Raw genomic sequence first — 25,499 nt, 5'->3', positions numbered from 1 at the left:
CAGGTGCTCCCACACCCTATTTATTACGGGTCAAAGGTACATACATTGCTAGCCTCCCTCCCACATTCCTGGCCACAGGTGATGCTCCCATCTGGTTGATGCCCTTATGTCTAGCCAGTTGCTTAGGCTGTCCATGGATGACCATGGAGTCATACCTGAGCATCTTCTCCACTGTGCACATATTTCAGCAAGTCCTGCACCTGTGCCTTCAATATCAAACTGGAATGTCACCCTTTCTCAGAAGGTCTTCCTCTGCCAGCATCCTGCTCTCAGCCACCCTTATCCCTCACTTGGGAAACTACAGTAGCTACTTGGCTGACCTCCCTGCCTCTACTCCAGCGACTACACAGCAGCCAGAGTGATCCTATACAAGTAAATTACATTATGGGAACCCCTCCCTTCTCAGCCCTCCAAGGTTATCCCCCTGTGAAAATTAATAAAGGGAAACCTCACTGAAATGGAGCTGGGAGGCCAGAAGGAAGAGCTGTCTCGGCATATCACTCCATGTCAGTCACAGGCAGAATTGTCAATTACAGACCCCAACAGAAGAATACTCAACAGGAGAGAGTTATCAGTGAGGAGCCCCAGCAGGAAACTGACTACCCCAGCCACTCAGCCAATGAGAAACTGTCATCACCCTGAACTCTTGCTTTCTCCAGTAGCCTTGTGTGCAAAACAACCCCTCCCAACTTCCTCCTTCTTGTCCTCAGTTTTGTTTGTTGGACAAGCAGATGGTTTTTGCAGTAGTTTGCTTGCCCTGAATTGCAGTTCTCTGTTATTACCAAATAAACCCATTTTTGCTGGTTAAAATAACTGACTTTTACTTTTAGCATCGATACCCCCATCATCCTTTGGCCTCGGGTCACATGTCACCTCCCCATAAATTCTCCCTGAGCTCTTACACCGGGCTAGAAGCCCTCCTAATTTGTTCCAGGAACACCTGTATATTTCCTCCTGAAGCACCTACTGCACAGTCATCGTTCCTATGTCCCCACAGCTGTGTGAACTCAATGAGGGCAGGAACCATGTTCGTTGAGACCATCCCAAGGGCATGGCACCTACTAAATATTCCACAAAGAACTGTGAATGTATGGCCCTCCCTTTCTGAATTTCTAGACATATAATATTAACAGATCAGCGAACAAAATGCAAAAGAAAAGCAAGGTAAAATTCTTATGATTTGTTTGGGGCCTATTTGGGGACTTCATTACACATTTTAAAGAGTCACAGTTTGCCAATACATTCTATTTTCTCGTAAAATGCTGGCCTCCAGAAAAAGTGAAGCTTTCTGTTTGCAAAAGGTATTGTGCGTGACTCAAAGATGCTGGTTTCGGCTGTGACTTGGGTGAGTGGCACACAGTGCCCGAGCTTTGGGACGCAGGTGCACAAATGGAGGAAGACCAGATGCTTGGAGTGGCGATGCCCAGCACTTGCTGTGGGCCAGAGCTGAAGGTGAAGAACTGGGTGGGCGGCGGTAAGTAGTTCAATCCTGGGACAGCTGTTCAGAGCCAAAGGCCAAAAACTAAAGACAGGGAGGAGTCTTCTGGGAAACGAAACCGAAAGGAGCAAAACCAGCCGCCCTCTGCTGGGGTGGGTCGGGCGGCAGAGGCAGCCTAGCGGAGCTGACCATGGCTGTGTCAGGCTCCGTCCCGCTGTTGGTCGAAGGGTCCTGGGGCCCCGACCCCCCGAAGAACCTGAGCACCAAGTTGCAGATGTACTTCCAGAGCCCGAAGAGATCGGGAGGCGGGGAGTGTGAGGTCCGCCAGGAACCGGGCAGGCCGGGGCTCTTCCTAGTGTTCTTCCATCGAGAGGACGGTGAGGGGCGCGAGGGATGGGTGTGAGATGGGACAACCAGGGTCTTCCCCCAGGGTAAACTTGGGCTTGGGGCCTGCAGCGGGAGAATCCTCCCGGCTCCAGCAGCAGCCATGAGGGAGGGCGAGGGGCTGCCGGACCGACGAAGAGCGCGTGAGGGGCGCTGTGCTTCTAGGCGCTCCCGGTGTTGCCTGAAGGTGGCGGCAGAACCGCGCAAGTGAGTTCAACATGTAGCACGGAGAAACAGAAAGGAGTTGACAGGCTGCTTTATTCACCTCACTTTACAAGGCTACATAGTGTGTTGGTGGCAGAGTTGCAAGTCCATTGCAGTTTTTCCCTTCCTATTAAAGCAGCTGTTCTAGAACTCCAGAGGTTAATGGGAGCACAATTTTAAGGGAAGAGAAAGCTTCCGGGGAGAATCACATGTAAACGGATTCCTGAGAGCCAGTTCAATTCCTGATAGGAAGAATATTGGGGAAGGCTCTTCAGATGGGAGCACGTGGGCTGCAGTGCAGGGGGCAGGAAAGCACAAGGCATCTTCAGGCAACATGCATGGCGCTCTCTGGGAGGTTTGGCTCGAGTAGCGAGCGAGTCTACTAATCCCTGTGTACAAGCAAGGTCTGCAGACTGGGTCCTAAAATAACACGTGGGGTCCGGGAAATTTCATAAGGTCATGAAGGAGACACCTGTATTTTAAAAATCTTAGGCCTTCTGTTATTAAACCTCCTTCTTACGAAACGGTGGGCAGGAAATTCAGGCTAAGAGAAAGTTGAGATGGTAGGGGGCCTTGTAGGATACCATAAAGAGTAGGAACGCCCTCCACCCCCTTGGCAGGGGAGAGGCATGTCCAAATATACTTTCAGGAGATAAATTTGGTTGAAAATAAGTACTTTGACTTCTTTTGGGAGAGAGCTTGGAAATCTGAACTCAGGAGAGTCATGCAACATTCTAGGTGAGGACAAGCGAGTCCTTGAACAATGAAAATCAGCCTGGGGATGGAAGATACGTATTTGTGTGGTATTCTGGATTTGGTAACTGAGGTGAATGCTCTGAGAGAGAGGGAGGGAGAGAGACAGTCTCTTTTCTTCAGTTATTTTTTTAGGTGAGGAGTCATAGGGATTTTCTCCCAGTGTTTCTGGGGTCACTTGGGGGCAAAAGTGCTGCCTAAAGTCACGTTGGGTGTAAATATAGAAAGTTATTGGAGGGAGAAGGCCGTGTGCTGCTGATCAGCACGCAGAATCTTTGTTGAGGGTGCGTTGGTACCTCTTCCCTTGGTTTCATGGTGGTCCTTGGCCTGGGAGTAGGGGTGACATTCTGAGTTGATCTGGGTTGGGAGTTTTGAGCTTTGTGGGTGGGAAGCTTCCTCCCCACAGGCAGCTGAGTGGCTGAGTTCGTCCTCTTCCGGTTTGTTGTCACCCTTAGGAAAGGGGGCAGATAAGCACCCACCAATCTGCTTGTTCAAAACACTACCGGGTCTGTACTGAGAGGCTTGTGACCTGTTGTTCCCAGAGCATTTGCTTTTTCCTTTGGACTCATAGGAAATGATGTGGACAACCCCTGCTTCCAGCTTCCTGTCGCTGGATTTGGACAAGTATTTGATCCAGAGGAGAGGCAATGAGGCTTACATGTGAGAAATTGGAATGCTCTAGGCAGAGATCCAAAAAGGAAAGAATGAAACCCAGAGAGAAGAGGGGTCCACAACTAAGTGTGTAAAAGGCGAGGCAGGTAGGGGACAGGAGATCTGTTAGGCTCACAGCCCTTATGAAAACAAAGTACCAAGTTTTCCAAGGATTAATTTCACCAAAGAATGCTGAGAGGGCAACTGTGCAATGTAAGCCGTGTCCCCTGGGTTTCATTTTCCTCAAGGAGTTTTACCACTTTGATTACAACTGTCCACATCATATGAGCCTGGCCCTTAGGGACCCTTCTTCCTTCTCCTTTAGAATCCCGTTATCCTCGTGGGCAGTTCAAATTGGGGCCACAGACCTCTGCACCTGACTCACAGCAGGCTAAACAGACACAGTCCCAGCTCTCTCTTAGAGATTTAGGAAACCTGGGTTTGGGTCAGTGAGAATCTGCACATTTAAACAGCACCCCAGGTGCCCCTGGTGTGCTAAAGTTTGAGAAACCCTGTTGTTTGTTGACAACCCTGAATGAATGTGATTACAGAAACTACAAATGGCATAAAAAAGAAAGTACAAATGGCATAAAAATATCAACAGTGCAAAATACGATTTTGTGTCGATAACATCATTCTCTTCCAGCCCTGAAAACAGAAATGGTTTCAGTGTCCCGGCCAGGCTTCTTTCCTCACATTGCCCAGCCCACTACCCCTACCTCTATCCCCAGGCTACAGTAGTGGCCCCTCTCAAACAGACACCTCAGACTTAGTACAACTCAAAACCTTTTATGGACAAAGACCCTGGGTGGTTGGGGGGAGGGGGAGGGTTCCTATTCAGTTTCAGTTTCCTACCAGAGGAACCATTGCCTCTGTAACAGGTTATCAGAAATTTGCCAACAATGGTTGACCCACCCTAGTGGGTCCTCCGGGTGTTCTTTCTTTTCCGGGAATTCCCTCCACCCTCCACTCTAGGAACTGGCTTCAACAGGTGTAGGCCCACAGTGTAGCACAACTTTATCCATATAATTCACATAATAAGAATGAACCCAACAGCAATTCTCTATAGAAATTAATGCATAGCAAACAGAAGTATTCGGAAGCTATATCTTACTTTTATTTATTTGTTTGTTTATTTATTTATTTTAAGTTTATCTTGAAGAGAGAGAGAGAGTGTGTGTGTGTGTGCGCGCGCACGCTCACATGAGCAGGGGAAGGACAGAGAGAGAGGGAGAGAGAGGAGAGAATGAGAATCCCAAGCTGACAACGAGGAGCTGACCCTGATGTGAGACTCGAACCCACAAACTGCAAGACCATGACTTGAGCCGATATCAGAGCTGGATGCTTATCTAACTGAGCCACCCAGGCACCCTGCTGTATCTATCTTACTTGTAAATAGTTCACTCAATTTCTGAAACATCAAGTATAAATTGACTAATACGATTTTAATCCGTGTTTCAGATGTGTGCATTTATCATTCTTTCTGGTCATAATTTGGCTCCTGATTATTTTCAGTCTCTTTGGGGTAAGGAAACCTGTCTCCTTAAGTAAATTAAATGTAGGTGGTCTGAAGTTAGTGCAGAAGGGAGGTTGTCCACAGGGGGTAAGGGTGGCTGGACATCAGAGTTTCAGCTCTTTTTCCTCCCAGATTCACCTCTCCTTGTTGCAGATCACTTACTGATATTGCTCCTGCCTGCTCTCTTGAAATAATGGTGTCGTACATATTGTGCACAATCTGAGAACAGGCTTTGGCATTTAGATGCCTAGATAGGACTCTACCAAAGTCTAAGGAATAATAAAAGGAATGCATCACAGAAGCCCACGACTCTAGACAACTTGGCTTATAAAACTTGGCTTGTTCTAAGGCTTCAGGGGTCTTATCCAGTCCTCAGTCCTCACTCTAGCTTAGGACAGCCCCTTAAGAGTCCGTGTGAAAATCTCTTCTGCCTGATAAAGAGCGAAATTAGAGTCTGGCATTCCTTCTCATGTTGTTAATGGGGCTTGTTTTCTTTTCTTTTCTTTTTTTTAATTTTTTTTTAACGTTTATTTATTTTTGAGACAGAGAGAGACAGAGCATGAACGGGGGAGGGTCAGAGAGAGGGAGACACAGAATCTGAAACAGGCTCCAGGCTCTGAGCTGTCAGCACAGAGCCCGACGCGGGGCTCGAACTCACGGACCTCGAGATCATGACCTGAGCCAAAGTCGGCCGCTTAACCGACTGAGCCACCCAGGCGCCCCGGGGCTTGTTTTCCAAGTTAGTATCCAGTTAAGGCCTCACTTCTCCTTAGGTACAGATTTTCCTTTTCTCTCTCTGGCCGTTCCTCATAATTATAACCTACATTTGCATTAACTCTTGTGGGTGTTACAAAATTCATTCACAGGCACTGCTTTAAGGGAGGAAACAGACTCAAGAAGTTAAGATATTTTCTCAATGTCACTCATCTAGTTTTTGGCAGAGTTGGAATTTGAATCCAAGTCTTTGGACTCCTATGTTCATTGGTCAGTTTTTTCACCACAGCCCAGCTGCCTGGAATGCTAACTCTATTTTCTTTTTTTAATCTCTCCCCTCCCTTCTTTTCTACTCCTTTTATTACTGGATGTGAGGCTCTTATCACAGGTTAAAGAACTGAGTGAAACATCTTTTGCACTAGGCACTTGGCCATTCTGCTCATGGTCACTCAAGTCGCCTTCCTAAAACACAGCTGTCATCATGCCATGCCCAGCACCCAATCTTCACTGGCTCACCATGAGGCATGCTTTGATTACTTTCCTTCACTTGTGGAATAAATATTGCTACCTTTCTGAGTGCCTACTGAACATCAGGTACTGAACTAAGTTCTTTATAATGTTTTTTAACACACAACACTTGTACAAGACAGTCTTCATTAATAACTTATTATAGACAAGAGACTGAGGCTGTGTAAGTAAGACTTATTAAAGAACATGCCCAAGGTTTAAAAAAAAAAAGTAGGTATAAAGATGGAATTGAAATCCATGTCTACTCACTAAACTTTTCCTCTTTTCACCACACAAGGACTCGCTTGGGAAAATGACCTAGCCATTGAATGATGATGATGAAACCCTCTGGAAATCATGGAGTAATTTTGTGAATAAAAATTTCTTGACAGTTTTTTTTTTAACTTCAGTTCAGCAAAAAGTTCTGGAGAAAAAGAACCATGAGTTAATATGGCCAGGAAAAGGAACATTCAAGTTAACTGTCCAGTTGCCCACAGCCCCAGACAAGGTCCAGGATGCCTTTGAGGGGGAAATTCCAACAAAGGTAAGTCAAAACATGAGTAAAAGGGAAGTATGATGTTCTGCCGAGGTGTGTGGGAAGGGAATCACAACATGGGGAATACGGTGGGATGAGAAGTATAAATCAAATTGGAGTAGAAAGCACCTTACAGATGTGGAGGGAGTGAGAGTGGTCATGAGGTAGTTATGGAATAATGAAGGAGGGGGCGCTTTTTGTTTGATTTTAGGCACTTTCGGAAAAGTCAGAATTTTCAGATTGTAATAAAGGTGGTTTGAAGGTATAAATTTTTGGGTTTGTTTGTCCTGGGTGCTTTTAACCTGGAACTTGCTCTGTTTGCTTTATCTTTACATCACTTTGAGGGGACAGTGATCCATACTGCATGTACTATTTCCTTGACTGTCAAATGGGATAGTCATAGTATCTACCTTGTTGGATTGTTGTGAGGATTAAAGAGACAACCTCTGTAGAGCATCTGGCCCGGTGCTGGTTAATAGCAAACACTCAGTACATGTTATATGGGGGAAAAGATTTAGGGCTTACTCCATACCCCAAACGCTTGGTGTTAATTGGAATTTCTGTTATTTGTGACTCATTTGACCAATGATTTTGGAGCTAAGTAGATACAACACTACACACGAGGTGCATTCAACAGCATAATTGCTAGAGCTTTTTATTATTGTTTCTATTGACCCTATGCCTCCGGGCCAGTCCCCAGGGACAGTTTCTCAATGTAAAGAAATTATCAGTAATTTATTGATGCTACTTTATTGTCTATTGGATTTCAGGAACCGGAAGGCAAAGAACATGTCAAAGAACCAGGTAAGGTCAAAGAACTGAGACAGGTGGCCTTCGCCAGCAGTTTTGCTTTCATTACAGATGGCACCTGCAGGGGTCATCCTTCTCTTCTTGACTTCACAAAGCAGGGTGTGCTCAGCTTAGAGACGCCTCAGGCTGCCTTATCTACATACTCTCGGCCAGTTGTTCTCAGGGTGAGCATCGGGGAAACCCCCTGAGATCTTAGGGCTCAGGTAGAAGCATGGAAACAGCTCTCTCTGTGGGGACTGGGAGACACCTTGCAATTGAAGGGAAGCAAAGAGGTGCCTGGGAGATGGTGATAAGCCAACCTTTAGAGCCCATCAAGAAGCAAAGACATGATGTGTCAGTGGGTGCCGTATGTGGCTAAGTCCGTTTCTGAGCACTGAGTGTGGAGGGTGCTGTCCTCTGGAGCCACAACAGGAGGGTGGACAAAGGCTTCTAAGTGCTGGGTGCAGGATGTGAGTGCAGCACCCCCCAGGCCAGCAGCAGCTCTTTTCATCCCATCTGCTGTAGGAAACGGCCTGCAACCTAGCGGCTGTTGTGGATCCTGCTGCTTCACCTGTGTCCGGATGTTGGCCTGTAGGACCACCTGCCAGTTACTAAAGAAGCAATTTTAGTATTGCTAAAGTTTTCCTGGCTAAGCATGCTGTTATAAAGGGGAGGGATGAGGACCTATGCTGAATGGCTGAGTAAGAGAGATAAAATGATGTATATACCCAAATCTTAGGCAAAAGGAATTCTAAAAAATGTATAAATTACTGTCCTCTAAAATTGAAATTGTCTTGAGAACATGTTTAGAGGTTTGCAACCTTCTCTTTTGAAAATAGCACTAAGCTGCCTTTACTTGGCAAACTGACTGGATAGGGATGTATAGATTGTTTTCATCTAACATGCTATTAAACTATAGAATCTAGGATGCATGGTTTTCTTAGAAGCTCATGATTCTTATAAGATAGGAATTTTTTTTGTCTGTTTGGAGTAATTCCTGCTTTCTATTCTTCAGATGAACTGGCTTACACAACTCCTGGTGTTCATTGTGACCCCCTAAATCTTTATCTATTCTTGGAAAATGCCTTATGTGTTGTATCCTCAAACTCAGTTTTAGACCAGGAAGTGGTTTTATACTGGTACATTTATATCTGTACCACTTCCTGGGTCTAGAATTAATCGAGTCTGTGTTTCTTACGGTTTCATAGATTTTACCCTCACTGTGTCTTAACTGATTTGTCAGCACTATTTCAGATTCACGTATAACCCCAAGTATAAGTGAGTAAGTATAAGGAAGAGCCATCCAGCCCCACCCACCAGTGGAATTTTCATCATACTGGAGATTTTAGACTCATTGGCTAGCCTGTTTTTACATGACCCAGACTCTAATGATGGTCACCAGCCAGGAAGTTGGGCAGTCTTTGACAAAATACTTAATGGTCCCCTTTAAGAGACATAAGAGGAGGTCCTTTGTTGAATGGTTACTCCACACTGAATCCTAACAGTGAGCCTAAGGCTAGGACTCTTGAAATTAATTGGGATGGTATAGATAGTTTTCAGAACGAGCAAAATCAGGGTGGAAGGTGGTTCCCTAATAGGTCCCGTATTTCAGGAACGATAAGAACGGAGAATGCTGCCCTGAGAGTGCATGGGGCATGCACGAAATCCTGAAGTTGGAGATGGACAAGCAGTTGGCAGAGTAAGGATAGGTCAATCAAGCCACACACCAACACCAGGGGATGTGAGCCCTGAGCTAATGTTCGATTCCCGGCGAAGCAGAGTTGGGCTGGGTCTGAAAGGTGGAAACCAGCAGTTGGAAGAACCTGTAGAAGAGAGACACGCAAGAGCAGAGAAACACTGGCCCTTGTGGTCAGCAAACTCTGGCTTTTTCAAATCTGTATTTCCAGCCTGGACTCTTCTAAATTCCAGACCTTGTGTCTGATCTTCCTGTTGGAAAATATGTGAGAGCCACCTTGTCTGAAGCTACCTGTGTCATCTTCCTCCTCCTACCCTTTCCGGCTACCTTATTTCTCTTGAAGTACACAACCAGTCTGCCCATCACCTACTAGAAACTTCAGTCGTCTCTCCTCTTTAAGCCTTCACAGACATCGGTCACAGAGACGATCAATGTAAGTTTTCCTCATCTGTCCCTCCCTTATGCCAGACTCCCATTATTACCTCACAAATCCAGCATGGCAGGAGTGCCCTGTATCTGGGGTCTCTCTGATGTCTTTCCCCTGAAATCTGACCAGCCCTTTGTACTATTGCTGAATATCCTGTCACCCTTATCACAGAAACCTTCCACAACTCACTCTTACTACCAACTGCAAGATAAAGTCCACACCACATTCTGGACAAAGACGATTTTTTTTGGCCTCACTTTTGTCTGTACACAAGTGCTCCTTGAGCTTCATCAGTCAGATCACCTTTTCCTAAGTAGTTTGGGGCAGTCACAGCATCCTGCCTGTACTTCTATTGCTCACAACCCCTTCCATCCCATTTCTCTCTACTTACACTCTAGAGAGCTTTCAAGATCCACTCAGCCTCTCCTTTTCTCTGAAGGCTTTCCAAGGCAGCCCAGTCCCATTCTTTCTCTCTCAGACTCCTGGATGGATTGTTGATGCTCTTTATTTGGCAGTTAACCAAGCCTCAAGCCTCTCTTGTGATGGAGCTTCTAATAGTCGTAGAAGCTTATGTCTCTGGAAAGGCTCTAACCATTCGGTTAATCCAACACTCTTCATTTTGTAAAGAGACATGCCTGAGGTCACATGGCTAAAGAGTGGCTGAGTCAGGGCTTGAACTCAGGCAACCTCATCCCCAGCTCAGCAGTCCTCCTGCTTCATGACATCTGTCTCATTGAAAGATAATTTAGGTTATTATTGAATCCTCAAGCCAATTTTTACTTGGCATGAATGTGTATATGTGTGTGTGGTGTTACATCTAGCATGTAACAGGAGTATGTGTGAGGGTGATCCGACTGGGGTAACAAACAACCTCCTAAATCATAGCTTGATATAGTTGGCAGCTGGGGAGTGGGGGAGTCTAGACTGCTTCACAGTCATTCAGGAATCCCAGATTCCTTCCATCTTTTGACAATATTACTATTGATATGTGGCCTCCAAAGTCACTGCAAGGGAGAATGGAGAGTCACATAAAGGAGATTTGTACTGGCCGGGCTTGGAAGTACAGTTCACACTTCCACACGTATCCCATTAGCCACATGAGCTTGACTGTGGGAAGTCTGGGAAATGTTGCTCAGAGAGAAAACAAAATGGATTTGGTGAGCACAGAGCATTTTACTCTGTCATAATAAACCTTTACAAATGTCGGTTCCTTTTGTCATTTTTCTTGTATGCCTCCATGAGAAAAATCTGTAAGTTCCTTATCTCATGTTTTGTGTATGCATCCCTCTGTACACCTCTAGTGCCTTGAATGTAATAAGGGCCCCAACTGAATAGTCACTCACAGAACGTCTAAAGATCTTATACACATCATGCTGCAGTGAGTGAGTGAGGTCTGAGTGAGACTGACCTGATGCAGAGATGGAACTCACTTAGGGCCAACAGCGGAGAGGAACAAGCTGGCTGGGGTGATTGCTGTTCAGTGAGCTTGACATATACATACAGCTCTCTAGGCAATTTTACTTTCTATGTGTCTTCCTTGGTCATTCAGCAAGTATCCTTTTTTTCTCTTCGGTGATGAAAACTTAATACTTTTCAGAGCATAACGTGTTACGTGGGCATCGTAAGATATTCTCCCTTTCCTCCAGTGGCACGAGCAGTAAATCTCCAATTTAGCAAATGCTATTGAACCTCAAGAATATACTATGTGCCAGCAATACAGGATGAATAAATATATCCCTTGCTTTTGAGAAGCTGACTTCAATAACTATAATAAGGTGCTTGATAGAAGCATGTGTCAAATACTACAAAAGGCAGGTTCCTCAGAGAGACAAGGCAGGAAAGGATATAATAAAATCAAACTTAATAACAATAGACTGTTAAGTGCTCCATTTTATTTATTTAAAAAAATTTAATGTTTACTTATTTTTGAGAGAGAGACAGAGAGAGAGAGAGAGAGAGAGAGAGAGAGAGAGAGAGAGAGAGAGAACGTGAGTGGGGGAGGGGCAGAGAGGGAGACACCAAATCAGGCTCCAGGCTCCAAGCTGTCAGGACAGAGCCAGATGCGGGGCTCAAACTCATGAACGGTGAGATCATGACCTGAGCCGAAGTTGCACACTCAACCAACTGAGCCACCCAGGTGCCCCACTCCATTTTACTTTTAATTACATTAAGCAAAAAGCTTTCTAAAATCTGTTTGAGTTAGCCAAGAGAATGAGAAGGAAAGAGGACAGTGTCTTAAGATAATTTACTTTGCTAAGATCATGGTAGATTAATATAACATCTTGTATCTTTTTGTCCTTCTAAAATCAGATGTGTCCGAAGAATTGGATACAAAACTTTCTCTCAACAGAAGATCAGAAAAAGTGGAAGATACCTCAGAAGAATGTGAAAATATTTCCTCTTTGGTTGCATTTGAAAATCTCAAGGCAAATGTAACTGGTATAATGTTAACCTTGCTAGTGGAGAACATAAGTGGCCTGTCCAATGATGATTTTCAAGTGGAAGTAATACGAGATTTTGATGTTGCTGTAGTTACCTTTCAAAAATGTATAGGTAAGATCAAGTGATGCTGTATTTACCAATCTTTCTTTGCACCACACTTTGGGATTTGAGACATCCAGCTAATGTCTTTGAAAGTTGGACTCTTTCCAGTAGCTAGTAGGAGAGGACTCCAAGTTAATATCGATGCTTTTTTATTTTGAAAGAGAAGCAACTTTGTTTTAAAACTAAATTCTGATATATACAGTAAATCAGACTTTAGTGTATGAGTGGTGTGTGTGTGTGTGTGTGTGTGTGTGTGTGTGTGTGTGTGTGTGTAAGAGAGAGAGAGAGGGACAGAGACAGAGACAACACACCCAAATAGAAATCTAAAGTCTAAGGTTATTAAAAGTGATTCCACCTGGGTGGCTCAGTCAGTTAAACGTCCGACTCTTGATTTCAGCTCAGGTCATGATCTCCTGGTTTGTGCGATCCAGCCCCACATCGGGCTGACAGCACAGAGCTTGCTTGGGATTCTCTCTCTTCTTCTCCCTCTCCCTCTGCCCTTCCCCCACTCATGCTCTCTCTCTTGAAATAAATAAACATTAAAAGAAAAAAATTAAAGTGATTCCAGGCAGAGGAGTCAGCATTTTCACATGTGTTATCTTATTGGGAGAAGTAAATATTGATACGTGTTACCAAACTGGACTTATTGGAAGGTAATAATAATAGCAGGCAGTCATATAGTGATACTGTAAGTCAGGTACTATGGTAAGCTCAGTACATGTATTTACTTCTTCTTTTCAACAACCTTTTTTTCTAAAGTTTATTTACTTTGAGAGAGGGGTCTAGGGGCAGAGAAAGGAAGAGAGAATCCCAGGCAGGCTTCACACTGTCAGGGTGGAGCCCGACATGGGGCTCGAGCTCACAAACCAGGAGGTCATGACCTGAGCCAAAATCAAGAATCGGATGCTTAACCAACTGAGCTCCTCAACAACCTTTTGAGATCATTATTATTATTCCTCATTTTACAGTTGAGGAGACAGAGGTGCCAGGATGCTAATAAATTCTTGGATTTGAACCCAGGCAGCCCTGTTCACTTATCTCCTTTACAATATATTTCCTTAGTACTTTCATGGTCATCACGTAGGCGGGAGGGTAAGTGCATGGGATGCAGGAAATGAATGCTTTTCAAGGTCTGTGGGAGGAGTCGTCTTCAGAAGGACAAGAAAATTTCCCAATTCCAAGCCTTCGCTATTCCGTGGCCATGGTAGTAGAATGGTTAAATAAGAGCACAGGTCACGAAGTCAGAACTCTAGCTCCAACATTTGACCACTTATCTGAGGTTGTCTGAGTTACTACCCTCTGTGCTTTACTTTTCTTATCTGTAAAATGGAGAAAGTAGTAGCTACCTGATATGATTTCTAAGAGGATTAAATGAGATCATGTTTGCAAAGCTCTTAATATAGTATCTAAGACATGATAAGGATTCAAGAAAGAGCTATTCTTATATCAAATTTATAATTATTTCTTATAAAGGTAAAACTAAATGGCCCTGCTTTTGTTCATTAATCAAAACTCTTAAATATCTACTATGTGCCAGGCTAGGTGCTATGGGTACAGAGATGAATAATTCTTGGTTCCTGCTCTTGAGGACCTCATATGGAGTTGGAGACCCATATGTAAATGGAAAATGGCAGATGCAAGAGGTGAAGCCATGAGCAGCAGGCTGTGGGGAATGGGAGGAAGGGGAACCCAAACAAGGTGGCTTGGTTTTGCCTTGCTTGCTTATGAAGTTTATACTCCCGTGATCCCAGTCTGCTGGGTCCCTGGTACACTGTTGTTTCCTGCCACTGCTCTTCTCTCTGCCTGAAATGTTTCCTCCCCTTATCTGTCTGCTAATCTCTTCTTTATCCTTCAGAATTCAGATCAGCATCCACTTTCTCTGGGGATCCTTGCGGGATTCCCTGTATTTGTCTTCCTGCCTCATCTGATCCTACAATAGGTCCTTTGTTTGCTTTCAAGATTCCTTCCCTCCTAGGTGGTGAACTTTTAAGGACTTGTTACACTCATTTCTTTATCCCCAGATCCTAGCAGAGTACCTGTCACATTGTGGGTCCACCATCAATATCTATGAATTTCAAGGAGATAATCAGGCTGAGTCCTGAAGGAGGAATAGGACAAGGATATTTTTTTTTTTTAAATCAGAGAAGGGCATTTCAGGCATAGGAAATTGTATATATGGAGGCAAAAGGGAATGGGGTTTTCAAAATAATGACTAGGTTTTTTGGCAGTATGGAAAATAAAACGAATGGCAGAGAACAACCAGAGGTGATGTTTGGAAATTAGTTTAGACTCAAATAGCCAAACAAGGGCATTTTTAGCCTAGCTGAGGAGTGTGAACTGACGCTTGCTGCCTACAGGTAATGGGGAGCCATTGTAGGACTTGAGAAAGAAGTGAAATGAGACGATTTGTATTGTAGACAGAGCTCTCCGGTAGGGGTAGGATGTCAAGTGGGGTGGGGGAGGGCTGTGACTGGAAGCAGGGACACAGCTCAGTGGCAGTAATCCAGGTAAAACATTCATATGTGTATCGCTGTTCAGAGAGCAGGAGTTTTAAGCATGTAAATCCTCATATAAAAATAAAATATTGCCTCTAAAAATTGAGTGTTTAGCTATTTCCTTTATCTCAACTAATATTCAGACAGTTTCTTCTGTATAATATAAAGATATAATCATAATTTTCTGATTGATCGATTAATTTTGATTTGTAGATGCTGTGAAATTTGTTGATGATTGTGCCAGGCACCATTCAGTGAAACAACTTCAACTTTCTCCACGACTTCTGGAAGTGACAAAAACAATCAGGGTTGAAAACCTGCCACCTGGGGCTGATGACTATAATTTGAAATGTTTATTTGAAAATCCTCAAAATGGAGGAGGAAGAATTGCCAGGATTCAATGTTTGCCTGAAGAGAGTTCAGCTCTGATTGAGTTTTTTGACAAAAAAGGTAATATCTATGAGCTTGACATTATAAACCTACCTGACATAATCTAAACCATTTTAGCGGATCTTAATAGTTATCAGTTGAGTACTGATGCATGTTATTTTTTATTCATAAATTTCATTGGAAATCCAATTAGTAATCCCATTCATCTGGGATATCACAGTTAATGGGCCCAGTGATTTAAACATTAGAGAAGCAATGCTGAAGACATAAGGAGATTCTCTCATGAGTCTCTACCTATAATGGAAAATACATAATTCTTAGAATCTTTGAAATACTGTATTAAAGAAGAGGTGATCTGTGTTTTAGCTGTATACTTGGTAGAAATTTTCAAGTTAATTTCCACAAGATTAGGTAAAGAAATGCTCAGAAACACATACAGTTCCTATAAAGTATCACTACTTCCCTTTCACCTGTCAGTATCATCATTCAGAAATTAATAGGGGTAGTTAGTGGCATCCATTGGATGCCTGCTGGATAGTTCTTTGCAGCAACCCTGTGAAAACCATGTCCAGCTGAATCTCAGGGAAACACTTCTGAGGGTTTTGTGGATATTAGTTTGCCAGTTCTCCGAGGCATGTGCAAAGTCAGCGCAGAGATTCCACTTGATGTTCAGAGGTGAAGGCTGAGGAGTAGGAATTAGGGGGTCAGACATTTTAGGGAAAGAAGGAACAGTGAGTTTGGGATTACCAGGGGGAGCATGAGACAGGATCACATGGTATTCCACCCACTGAAGATAAACTGCTTCATGAACATAGGGGAAGGACACTCCCTTGGGCTTTGATGGGTTAGGGAAACGGGTGAAGGTATGGTTTAGATTAAAATGGAATGAAAGTCCTAGTATTCCTTGGACAAGGGGACAAAAGAGGAGCTTCTGTCACAATTTCTTTAAATCTCCCTGAGCCTGGGCTTGGGATTAACAGCTGTCTACTCTAGAAGTTAACTTCCCAGTTTATGGTGGGGCTTCCAACCTCTTGAAGGCTTGGGCAGTTGACTGTGTCCTCAGAATGTCTACATTACATTCTGTACGGCTAATAACAGGAACTGCTTAATCTGGGTTACTTTATGCAGAGCTGCATCTGTGAACAGCAGGGTACTCTCAGAGGTTCCCCTTCACCCTGACCTCTTGATGCTGTCTGACTGTGTTGACCATGCCTTTTCCTCTAAACCCACAAACTCTTGTGTTCTCTGTGGTCTGAGATATACTGATCTTCCCTTTCCTTCTCTGGCTGCTCCTTCTTGTGATGATGACTTACATTTGCATAACTCTGCAAGGTGCTACAAAACACATTCACAGGCACTGCTTTATGGGCATTGCTATTACTGTGATTCCTATTTTACAAATGAGAAACTGCAGCAGAGAAACGTCAAATAACTTGACCAAGGTTACACAGCTAGTACGTGATAGAGCCAGGGTTGGAACATGGCTAGACTGGACCCTAATCTATGCTCTTAAATTCTCCACTCTTTCCTAATCTCCCGCTCACCTATACCATTAATTTTTCTTATGGGCCATCTCACCACTTACAACAGGTTATTAGTAATGAGGCAAACTGTAGCTAAAGCTGGATTAAAAGGATAATTTATTTAGCATGGGGCGCCTGGGTGGCGCAGTCGGTTAAGCGTCCGACTTCAGCCAGGTCACGATCTCACGGTCCGTGAGTTCGAGCCCCGCATCAGGCTCTGGGCTGATGGCTCGGAGCCTGGAGCCTGTTTCCGATTCTGTGTCTCCCTCTCTCTCTGCCCCTCCCCCGTTCATGCTCTGTCTCTCTCTGTCCCCAAAAAAAAAAAAAAAAAAAAAACGTTGAAAAAGGATAATTTATTTAGCAGTCTACATTTTATGCAGATTATTTAAGAGGAATAAGTAAGGCACTTACTCTAAAATTATTTTGTTCAATTTTACAAAGCCTGATTCACAAAATCTTTTTTTTTTTTAATTTTTTTCAACGTTTTTTATTTATTTTTGGGACAGAGAGAGACAGAGCATGAACAGGGGAGGGGCAGAGAGAGAGGGAGACACAGAATCGGAAACAGGCTCCAGGCTCCGAGCCATCAGCCCAGAGCCTGACTCGGGGCTCAAACTCACGGACTGCGAGATCGTGACCTGGCTGAAGTCGGACGCTTAACCGACTGCGCCACCCAGGCGCCCCACCTGATTCACAAAATCTTAAGGAAAGGAACTCTTTTTTTTTTTTAAGGAGAGGGGAACTGTTCCAGACTTTTAAAAACATGTTTATTTATTTGTTTTGAGAGAGAGAGTGAGCAGGGAGGGGCAGAGACCAAGAATTCCAAGCAGGCTCTGCATTGCCAGCACAAAGCCCAACTCATGAACCATGAGATCATGGCCTGAGTCAAAACCAAGAGTTGGATGCCTAACCAACCAAGCCATCCAGGCGCCCCTTAAGAGAAGGAACTCTTATTGAATACCTGTTATAGGTGAGATCTGTTGCTGTATTTTCTATCACAGTATTTCACTGAATCCTAGTAATAACTTACATATAGTTACTTTTTCTTGTACAGAGAAGGAAATTTAAGATGGAGAATTTAAGCCACAATAAGGAGTCATCTGTGATGATTCTTGGGTCAGACAGATCCTGGCTTTGATGCTTATTAGCTTTGTGATCTTGGGCAAATTACTTTATTACTTTATTATTTTAAATATATTTTTTATTGAAATATAGTTGACACACACTGTTACATTAGGTTTAGATGTTCAACATAGGGATTCAACAACTCTATACCTTATCCTCTGCTCACTGTATGGTGTAGCTACTGTCACCATACAGGGCTATCACAATATCACTGACTGCATTCCCTATGCTATACCTTTCATCCCTGTGACTTACTGATTCCGTAGCTGGAATGTATCTCCCACTCCCCTTTATCCATTTTGCCCATCCTCCAACCCACTTCCCCTTGGCAATCATCAGTTTTTTGTTCTCTGTATTTATGGGTTTGCTTGTTTGTTCATTTATTTTGTTTTTCAAGTATTTATTTATTTTTGGGAGAGTACAATCAAGGGAGGGGCAGAGACAGGGGGACAGAAGAGAGCCTGATGTGGGGCTCCAACTCACAAACCATGAGATCATGACATGAGCCACCTAGGTGCTCCCATTTGTTTTGTTTTTTAGATTCCACATAAAAGTGAAATCATATGGTATTTGTCTTTCTCTGACTTATTTCACTTAGCACAATACCCTCTAGGTCTGTCCGTGTTGTCACAAATGGCAAGAGCTCATTGTTTTTTTACGGCTAATTAATATTCCATCGTGTGTGTGTGTGTGTGTGTGTGTGTGTGTGTGTGTGTGTGTATTATCACATCTTCTTAATCCATTCATCTGTCAGTGGCCACTTAGGTTGTTTCCATATCTTGGCTATTGTAAATAATGCTGCCATAAACATAGTGGTACATGTATCTTTTTAATTAGTAGGGGTTTTTTTTTGTTTGGTTTCAGTAAATACCCAATAGTAGAATTACTGGACTGTCTGGTCTTTCTATGTTTTATGTTTTGAGGAATCTCAATACTGTTTTCCACATTGGCTTCACCAATTTACATTCCTACCAACAGTACATGAAGGTTCCTTTTTCTCCACATCCTTGCCAATGCTTGTTATTTCTTGTCTTTTTGATCACGTTAGTGATCCTGCCCAGGCTTGGATCCTGCACAAAGCCATGTTGGGAAGTTCATATTATGTGTAATGACCTCTGAAGGCCACATCCTTTTCATGATGTCTGGCTCCAGGCCTAAGAGACAATCATGCACAAGGGGAAATTATTTTTAACACCTTTCTACAAGGATGCTATTTTAATTCAACTTGTTACTGGAGTTCATTCTAATTCCCTTCCTTCTTAGACCTCTTGTGCCCATCTAATAACTAACACAAAATGAAGAGGGGCTTTGGGAAGAAGAGTACCTGCCCATACACACACACACACACACACACACACACACACACACACACACACACATCCCACCCTAGGAACTGTCCCAGTAGAAGTGGCAGGAGAGGGGGTCATAGCAGGGACAAGGGGAGGTTCAGAACCTACTGAATCAGAATCCTTGGGGTTGGGCTTTTTAATGACTAGGAGGTGATCCTCTTTGGAACCCCTGGTAAAGGAGCAGGAGCATTGGCTTGAGAGTTAGACACTGGCTCAAATCTTAGCTCAGATAATACTAATATTAGATGACCCTATTTGAGTTCTCTAACCTTTCCTAGCCTCAGTTTTATCATTTGTAAATAGGGATGATAATAATAGTGTCTCTATCTCAAAGGGTTATTGTGAGGATTAAATAAATACATATATGTAAAGCACTTAAAATGGTGTCTGACACATGGTAAGCTATGGTAATTATTATTATGTTCCCCCTCTTAGAGGTATTAACAGAATCTAAATCATCTATGAAGCCTAAAATTGTGAGACTGTATAAGAAGCAGCAAATAGCATCATTCTTACATGAGCTTTGCTTTCAGCACCAGAACATTCTTTACACTGGGACCAAACATTGCCCCCATACTTGTGAACAAATTCTTATCTATTTGTTAATCTGGTAGTGATATATCAGTGTTACCAGAAAACAGAAAATAGAGGGGTGCCTGGCTGGCTCACTCAGTGGGGCACGCGACTCTTGATCTCAGGGCTATAAGTTTGAGACCTATGATGGGTGTAGAGATTACTTAAAAATAAAATAAAATAAAATAAAAAGAAGATAGAATTTGCTTAGCAGAATTTCACCATGGGGTGATCTTGGTTGGAAAGTATTCCATTAAACAAGGGATACCTATGCAGTATTAATACAAATCTATTTATATTTGAGCATAATAACATGCTTTTTAATAGCATGCTATAACATCAAAGTTCTACAAACACTAGGCTTTTTTTTCTCTAATAGAAAAGATTTTTTTTTTCACTTGAAATACATTACTCTGGGATTACTTTGTTTCTTTCCTTTTAAGTGTTACACACCATCACGACCAAGAAACTTGACCTCAGTAATATGCCGCTCTCTGTGTTTCCATACTATGCCTCTTTGGGCACGGCCTTGTACGGAAAGGAGAAACCTCTGATTAAGCTTCCAGCACCATTCAGAGAATCGTTAGATCTTCCCTTATGGAGATTCTTGAAGAAAAAGCACCATCTGATGGATGAGATAAATGATGAAGTGAGGCGTTGTCACTCTGAACTAATGTGGTCCGAACTCAGTGGTGAAGTTACCATCAGACCTGCAACCACATTATTCAGTCTAGGTAGACTAAGGATCAGGACTTGGCGGAAAGATGTTTCCACAGCATTCTCTAGCATCAGGTCTAAATATAAAGTCACCCCATTGAAAGTGGATCCCATAGTGTGGGACACCATAAAAAATAGTTTAGAAGACGACAGGATTTTGACTGAATTTGATACACTTATGGGGGTTGTAACCTTAGTGGGCAAATCAGAGGATGTACAGAACATTGAGCCACAAATCAAGGAATTAATAGAAAGTACAACTCAAAAAATTAAAAAAGAAGAGCAAAGTGTAAAGGAAAAAGTGGCCATTGCTCCAGGAAGGTATTCTCTTCTGTGTCACAGTGGCATCCTGGAGCGTCTCCACACCGAGTGCCCGGAGATGGAGATGTCTTATGATGAAGCTTCTCAACACATGAGCTTCAAAGGACTCCGTACAGATGTGTATAAAGCAAAGTGTGAAATACAGAAAAAGATGTACACCATGGCTCAAAAAAACATCCAGCTTCCCCCCGAGATTTTCCAATTTTTGCAAAAAGTAGACTGTGCAGAATTCTCTAAGTCTCTTTTTATAGCACAGAAAATTCTTGCTGTTTATGAGCTAGAGGGTACAGCTGTTCTTCTAACCAGCTATTTCTCTGAAGTCCTATTAGATGCTGAAAAGCAAATGGTCAGTGCCTTAAGTTCTAAGCGCATAGACATTGAGGACAAGGACATTCTTAATGGCAAGAAATGGAAAGGGCTCACTCGCAGATTGCATAAGAAACATAATTCCTCGTCAAAGACTGTAATAATCGATGAGTTAACTTCAGGAACCAAAGCTGAGGTTATCATTGCAGGCTGTGTGAGAGAAGTGAATGAAACCCATAGCTTGCTTTTTGACTTTGTGGAAGAACACACGAAAATAGAGAGATTGGTTGAAATAGAGCCTTCCATAATCATTGATTATTTGAAGATAGAAAAAAAGCCATTCTGGCAAAAGATAAAGAAGACAAATGTTCAAGTAATTTTCAATGCTGAGAATAAAAAAAAAGGCATTTTACTAATTGGCCCAAAGGCTAAAGTCCTGGACGGCATGCAGATCATCAAGCAAGCCTGGGAATCCATCTGTGTTGAAAGCATCCATATTGATAAGCCAGGAGTCAGCCAGTTCTTCCAGGAGAAAGCACAGTATTATAAAAGTGAAGTCAAACGGTTATTTGGATGTTTCATTGAACTACAGGAGAATGGAGGGAAGAAGGAGGGAGGTGGCACTGATGGACAGAAGTGCTCTTCTCGGGCAGAGCTGGCCCCTGGAGTCTCTCTGATTGTGCAACGGGGCGACTTGACACAGTTTCCTGTGGAAGTGGTGGTGAGCACTGCAAATGAGGACCTGAAGCTCTCTGGCGGCCTAGCGGCTGCTCTTTCTAAAGCGGCTGGCCCTGAGCTCCAAGCAGACTGTGACCAGATAGTGAAGACGATGGGCAAGATCCCCCCTGGCTGTGCCGTCATCTCCAAAGCAGGAAAGCTCCCATACCGGCATGTGATTCATGCCGTGGGGCCCAAGTGGAAGGGAGATGAGGCCCTGAAGTGTGTGCTCCAGTTAAAGAAAGCTATAGAAGAAAGTCTCCATTTGGCTGCAAAATACAAGTACCGATCCATAGCCATCCCTGCTATCAGCTCTGGAGTCTTTGGCTTTCCCTTAGCCCCGTGTGTGAAGACTATTGTTTTGGCTATCAAGAAAAACTTCCAGCTTAACCAGGATGGAAATACCTTGAAAGAGATTTACCTTGTGGATACAGCAGAGAAGGCTGTGGAGGCCTTTGCAGAGACAGTGAAAACTGTATTTGAAGACTCCCTGTCTGTTGCCGCTTCGCTGCCCAGTTTACCCACAGCAGTCCAGCCCAGCTTGATAGCAGTTCATGGAAACGGACAAATGTCATTGTCCCAGGGAAATCTGAGGCTCCTGCTGGTGAAAGGGGATGTGCAGAGTGCTACGGTGAGTGTCCCTACCTACAGAACACCCACCAAGGTGCTGTGACTCCAGTTAGCCTGTTGCCAAAGGAAGATTAGGATCGAGGGAAAGAATCCCATGCCTGCCCTCCCGGCCTCAAAACCGGTTTCCTCAGAAAACTGGGCTGCTTCATTGAGGCATTTACTAACAGCGATTGGCCAGTTAACCGTGGGGACTGCAAGTGTATTCAGATCGCTAGGTCTCCGGTAAATGTGAAAACCCACAGGAAGATCTTACATTTACACTTATCCTCACCACTTACACATTTATACTTTTTCAGTGCCTTTATACCTGTCATATTTTGGCAAATCTAAGGTTAATTTCCTGTCAAATTTACAGAGAGCAGATACAGAAAAATTAGAATATTTGATGCGGGCAGAGGACAGGAATCTTGTCAATGGCGCTGAACCAGGGTGAGCCACGTTACTCCTCAGTGACCCATGCGGGGCAGCTGTGAACATCGCTTGGTCACATTCCCTCTCCTGTCTTCTCTTGGTGCCTTAATCTAGCCTGATTTAGAAAGTCTCTATCAGGTCCAACCAATCTGCTCACAGCTCAAACATACTGGGCTTATGTTCATGCTGGCCCCCTCCCAGATGACTGTCCTGTCTTCCTCTGCCTGCTGCAGGGATTCCCATTTTCTAGACCCCGGAAGTCACTTCCTCTGCGCTGCTTCAGTGACCCCATACTATTTATATATTGCTTTTTGACAGCTCTCTGTTGTCCTAGAGTGTTAATTAAATAAGCTTCTAGTAACCCTTTGCCTTGGATGGCATTTCAACCTCTGAAATCAATCATCTTAGTTTCCCCCTCATCGTGCCAAGCACGCGGCTCAAACATAGTCTCCCTTGATGAATGCTTTTTGTTAGCATCTGAGACAAATTGTTGGCTTTCTCTTTAAGGCTGATGTTCTTGTCAACTCCATTCCCATGGATCTTGAGCTTAATAGAGGGCCCCTTTCTCAGGCCCTCCTGGCAAAAGCTGGGCCAAAGCTCCAGGAGGAATTGAACATTGTCGGACAAATGGCAATTGTTGGCATGGGCACAGTTCTCCAAACCAGCGGACACAGTCTGCACTGCCGCCGTGTGCTTCATGTGGTGGCTCCGAACTGGAGAGATGATAGCACATCTTCATACAAGGTGGGCCAGGAGTTAGGTTCTCTAGGAAACTGGGTAGCCCTCTGGACCCTCCTCTCAGGGTAATGTAGCTTGCCTCTCTGTCACATTCTCAGCAGGTTCTATCATTAGGGCTGTTTGTTTTGTTTTGTTTTGTTTTGTTTTAGCCCTAGCTGACTTCTGAAGACTGGTTGATAATATAAATTGATTATAGCGCCCAGTCATTATTGGGGCTCATTAAGAGGTATGGAAAATGGCGCGTCCTCAGTGGGGATAGCAAGGTGAGGGCATGGAGAATGGAAGAGGATGAAGGATTAGAACAGTTTTTGCCCTGCTTCTTATCTTCATTGCTGAGTAAGTTTGGATCTTTTTGGAGGGCCTCTGACGTTCTCTTTTTCTTTTCCTCATCAGCTCCTATACTCTTCTTTCCTTTTTTTGACTGCCCTTCACCTCTGTTGAAAGCGGAGGAGTAGACAGAGATCACAGTCAAAGTTGCTAAATTTTTGTCCTTTTTGTTCTGACTCCCAATTCTAGGAAAAATGCATAAAGTTGTGCTTTGTGCCTTTCAGATCATGGGAGACATAATCAGAAAATGTTTGGAAATCACTGAGAGCTTATCCTTGAAATCAATTGCATTTCCAGCCATAGGAACAGGAAATTTGGGGTTTCCTAAAACCATTTTTGCTGAATTAATCATTTCAGAAGTGTTGAAATTTAGTAGCAAGACTCAACTGACAACTTTACAAGAGGTTTACTTTCTGCTGCACCCGAGTGATCACGGAAATATTCAGGTACAATCTCACTAACTTCTGGTTGTTTTGGCAGCTGAGCCCTCATGTTCTCAAATGTCTTCTTGGTCTATTAGGTTGTTTTTTCCATGTATTTCCCATACATGGGAAAGTAAAGGAATAGTGTAGACTAGCTGTAGCACAGCAAATTTCAAGCAAATTTATGGATATGGAAAAAAATTTAACTTCTTACTAAGGAAATTTTTAAGCATTAATGAAAGTAGACAAAATAGTGTAATGAATTCCCTGTACCCATCACTCATCAATTACAATTATCAACCTCTGGCCAATATGTTTCATTTCTATCTCTGTTTATTTCCCCTCTTCCTATGTTATTTTTTTCTTTTTATTTATTTATCCTTTTAATTTAAATTTTAGTTACCATAAAGTGAAATATTGGTTTCAGGAATTGAATTTAGTGGTTCATCACTTACATACAGCACCCAGCGCTCATCACAACAAATGCCCTCCTTAGTATACCCATCACCCATCTAGCCCTCCCCCCCCACCTCCCTCCCTCAACCGTCAGTTTGTTGACTATCCTTAAGAGTCTCTTGTGGTTTGTTTCCCTCTCTTCCTGCCCCCTCTTCCCATGTGTTCATCTTTTTTTCCTCCCTAAATTCCACATATGAGTGAAATCATATGGTATTTGTCTCTCGAGCAAATCCTAGACATAACTTTATCCATAAACAATTCAGTGTTTATTTTACTTTAAACAATAGGATTCTTTTTGAAAGGTAACATGGCCACAGTGCTATTTCACACATAAAATAAATTGAAAGTCATTTCATTATTTTAGCAATTACCAAATCGATGTTCAGATTTCCAATTGTCTCATAAAGGCCTTATTTTGTTTTTATAGCTTGTTTGTTTTAATCAGAATCCAAATAAGGCCCATATATTGCAGTGGAGCTGACATCCCTTAATCCTCTTTTAATCTATAGGATTCCCTTCCATATGAACATGGAAATCTTAATACATAATATAAAAGTTGTAGTCCTCTAAATAGGAGAAAAAACAGTTGTAGTCCTGTAAATAACATGAGGAGAATGTCAGGATGAGATACAACTAAAAGGTGGGGTTAGAATGAACTCAGCACATCCCCATGTGAGTAGGAGAGTTGGGACTAGAAATACCAGAATCCCCTTCGGTTGTAGAAAGTCTTTCAACTGGCTGTTCACCTTTACACATGGAGCTTCCCTAGAGGCCCATGAGCCTGAGACCCTGGCTCCATAGTCTTCCCTGGCCCCCTCCAGCTACTGTATCAGTCTTTTAG

The 25,499-nt window shown here is 43.2% G+C and overlaps 1 protein-coding gene across 5 annotated transcripts in view; it reads left to right on the top strand.

Moving 5' to 3' along the window:
• The first annotated feature begins 1,585 nt into the window (after window positions 1-1,585).
• PARP14 (poly(ADP-ribose) polymerase family member 14) overlaps window positions 1,586-25,499 on the top strand; it is a 42,636-nt gene continuing 18,722 nt past the window's right edge. Inside the window, exons 1-8 of one of the 5 annotated variants that reach the window (XM_030328915.2) lie at window positions 1,586-1,815; window positions 6,578-6,711; window positions 7,473-7,506; window positions 11,925-12,167; window positions 14,867-15,103; window positions 20,057-22,305; window positions 23,223-23,459; window positions 24,005-24,226. In XM_030328915.2, coding sequence (XP_030184775.1) covers window positions 1,629-1,815; window positions 6,578-6,711; window positions 7,473-7,506; window positions 11,925-12,167; window positions 14,867-15,103; window positions 20,057-22,305; window positions 23,223-23,459; window positions 24,005-24,226 — 3,543 coding nt within the window. In that variant the 5' untranslated portion in view covers window positions 1,586-1,628. Of the gene's footprint in view, window positions 1,816-6,577; window positions 6,712-7,472; window positions 7,507-7,631; window positions 7,677-11,924; window positions 12,168-14,866; window positions 15,104-20,056; window positions 22,306-23,222; window positions 23,460-24,004; window positions 24,227-25,499 lie in introns of those variants that run through there. The other 4 variants (XM_030328916.1, XM_030328917.1, XM_030328918.1 and 1 more) reach the window with 4 other exon arrangements.

This window comes from Lynx canadensis, chromosome C2 (assembly GCF_007474595.2).
Source record: "Lynx canadensis isolate LIC74 chromosome C2, mLynCan4.pri.v2, whole genome shotgun sequence".
NCBI lineage: Eukaryota > Metazoa > Chordata > Mammalia > Carnivora > Felidae > Lynx > Lynx canadensis.
The sequence above is the reverse complement of the archived record's forward strand: the minus strand, read 5'-3'. Positions and strand labels throughout refer to the sequence as shown.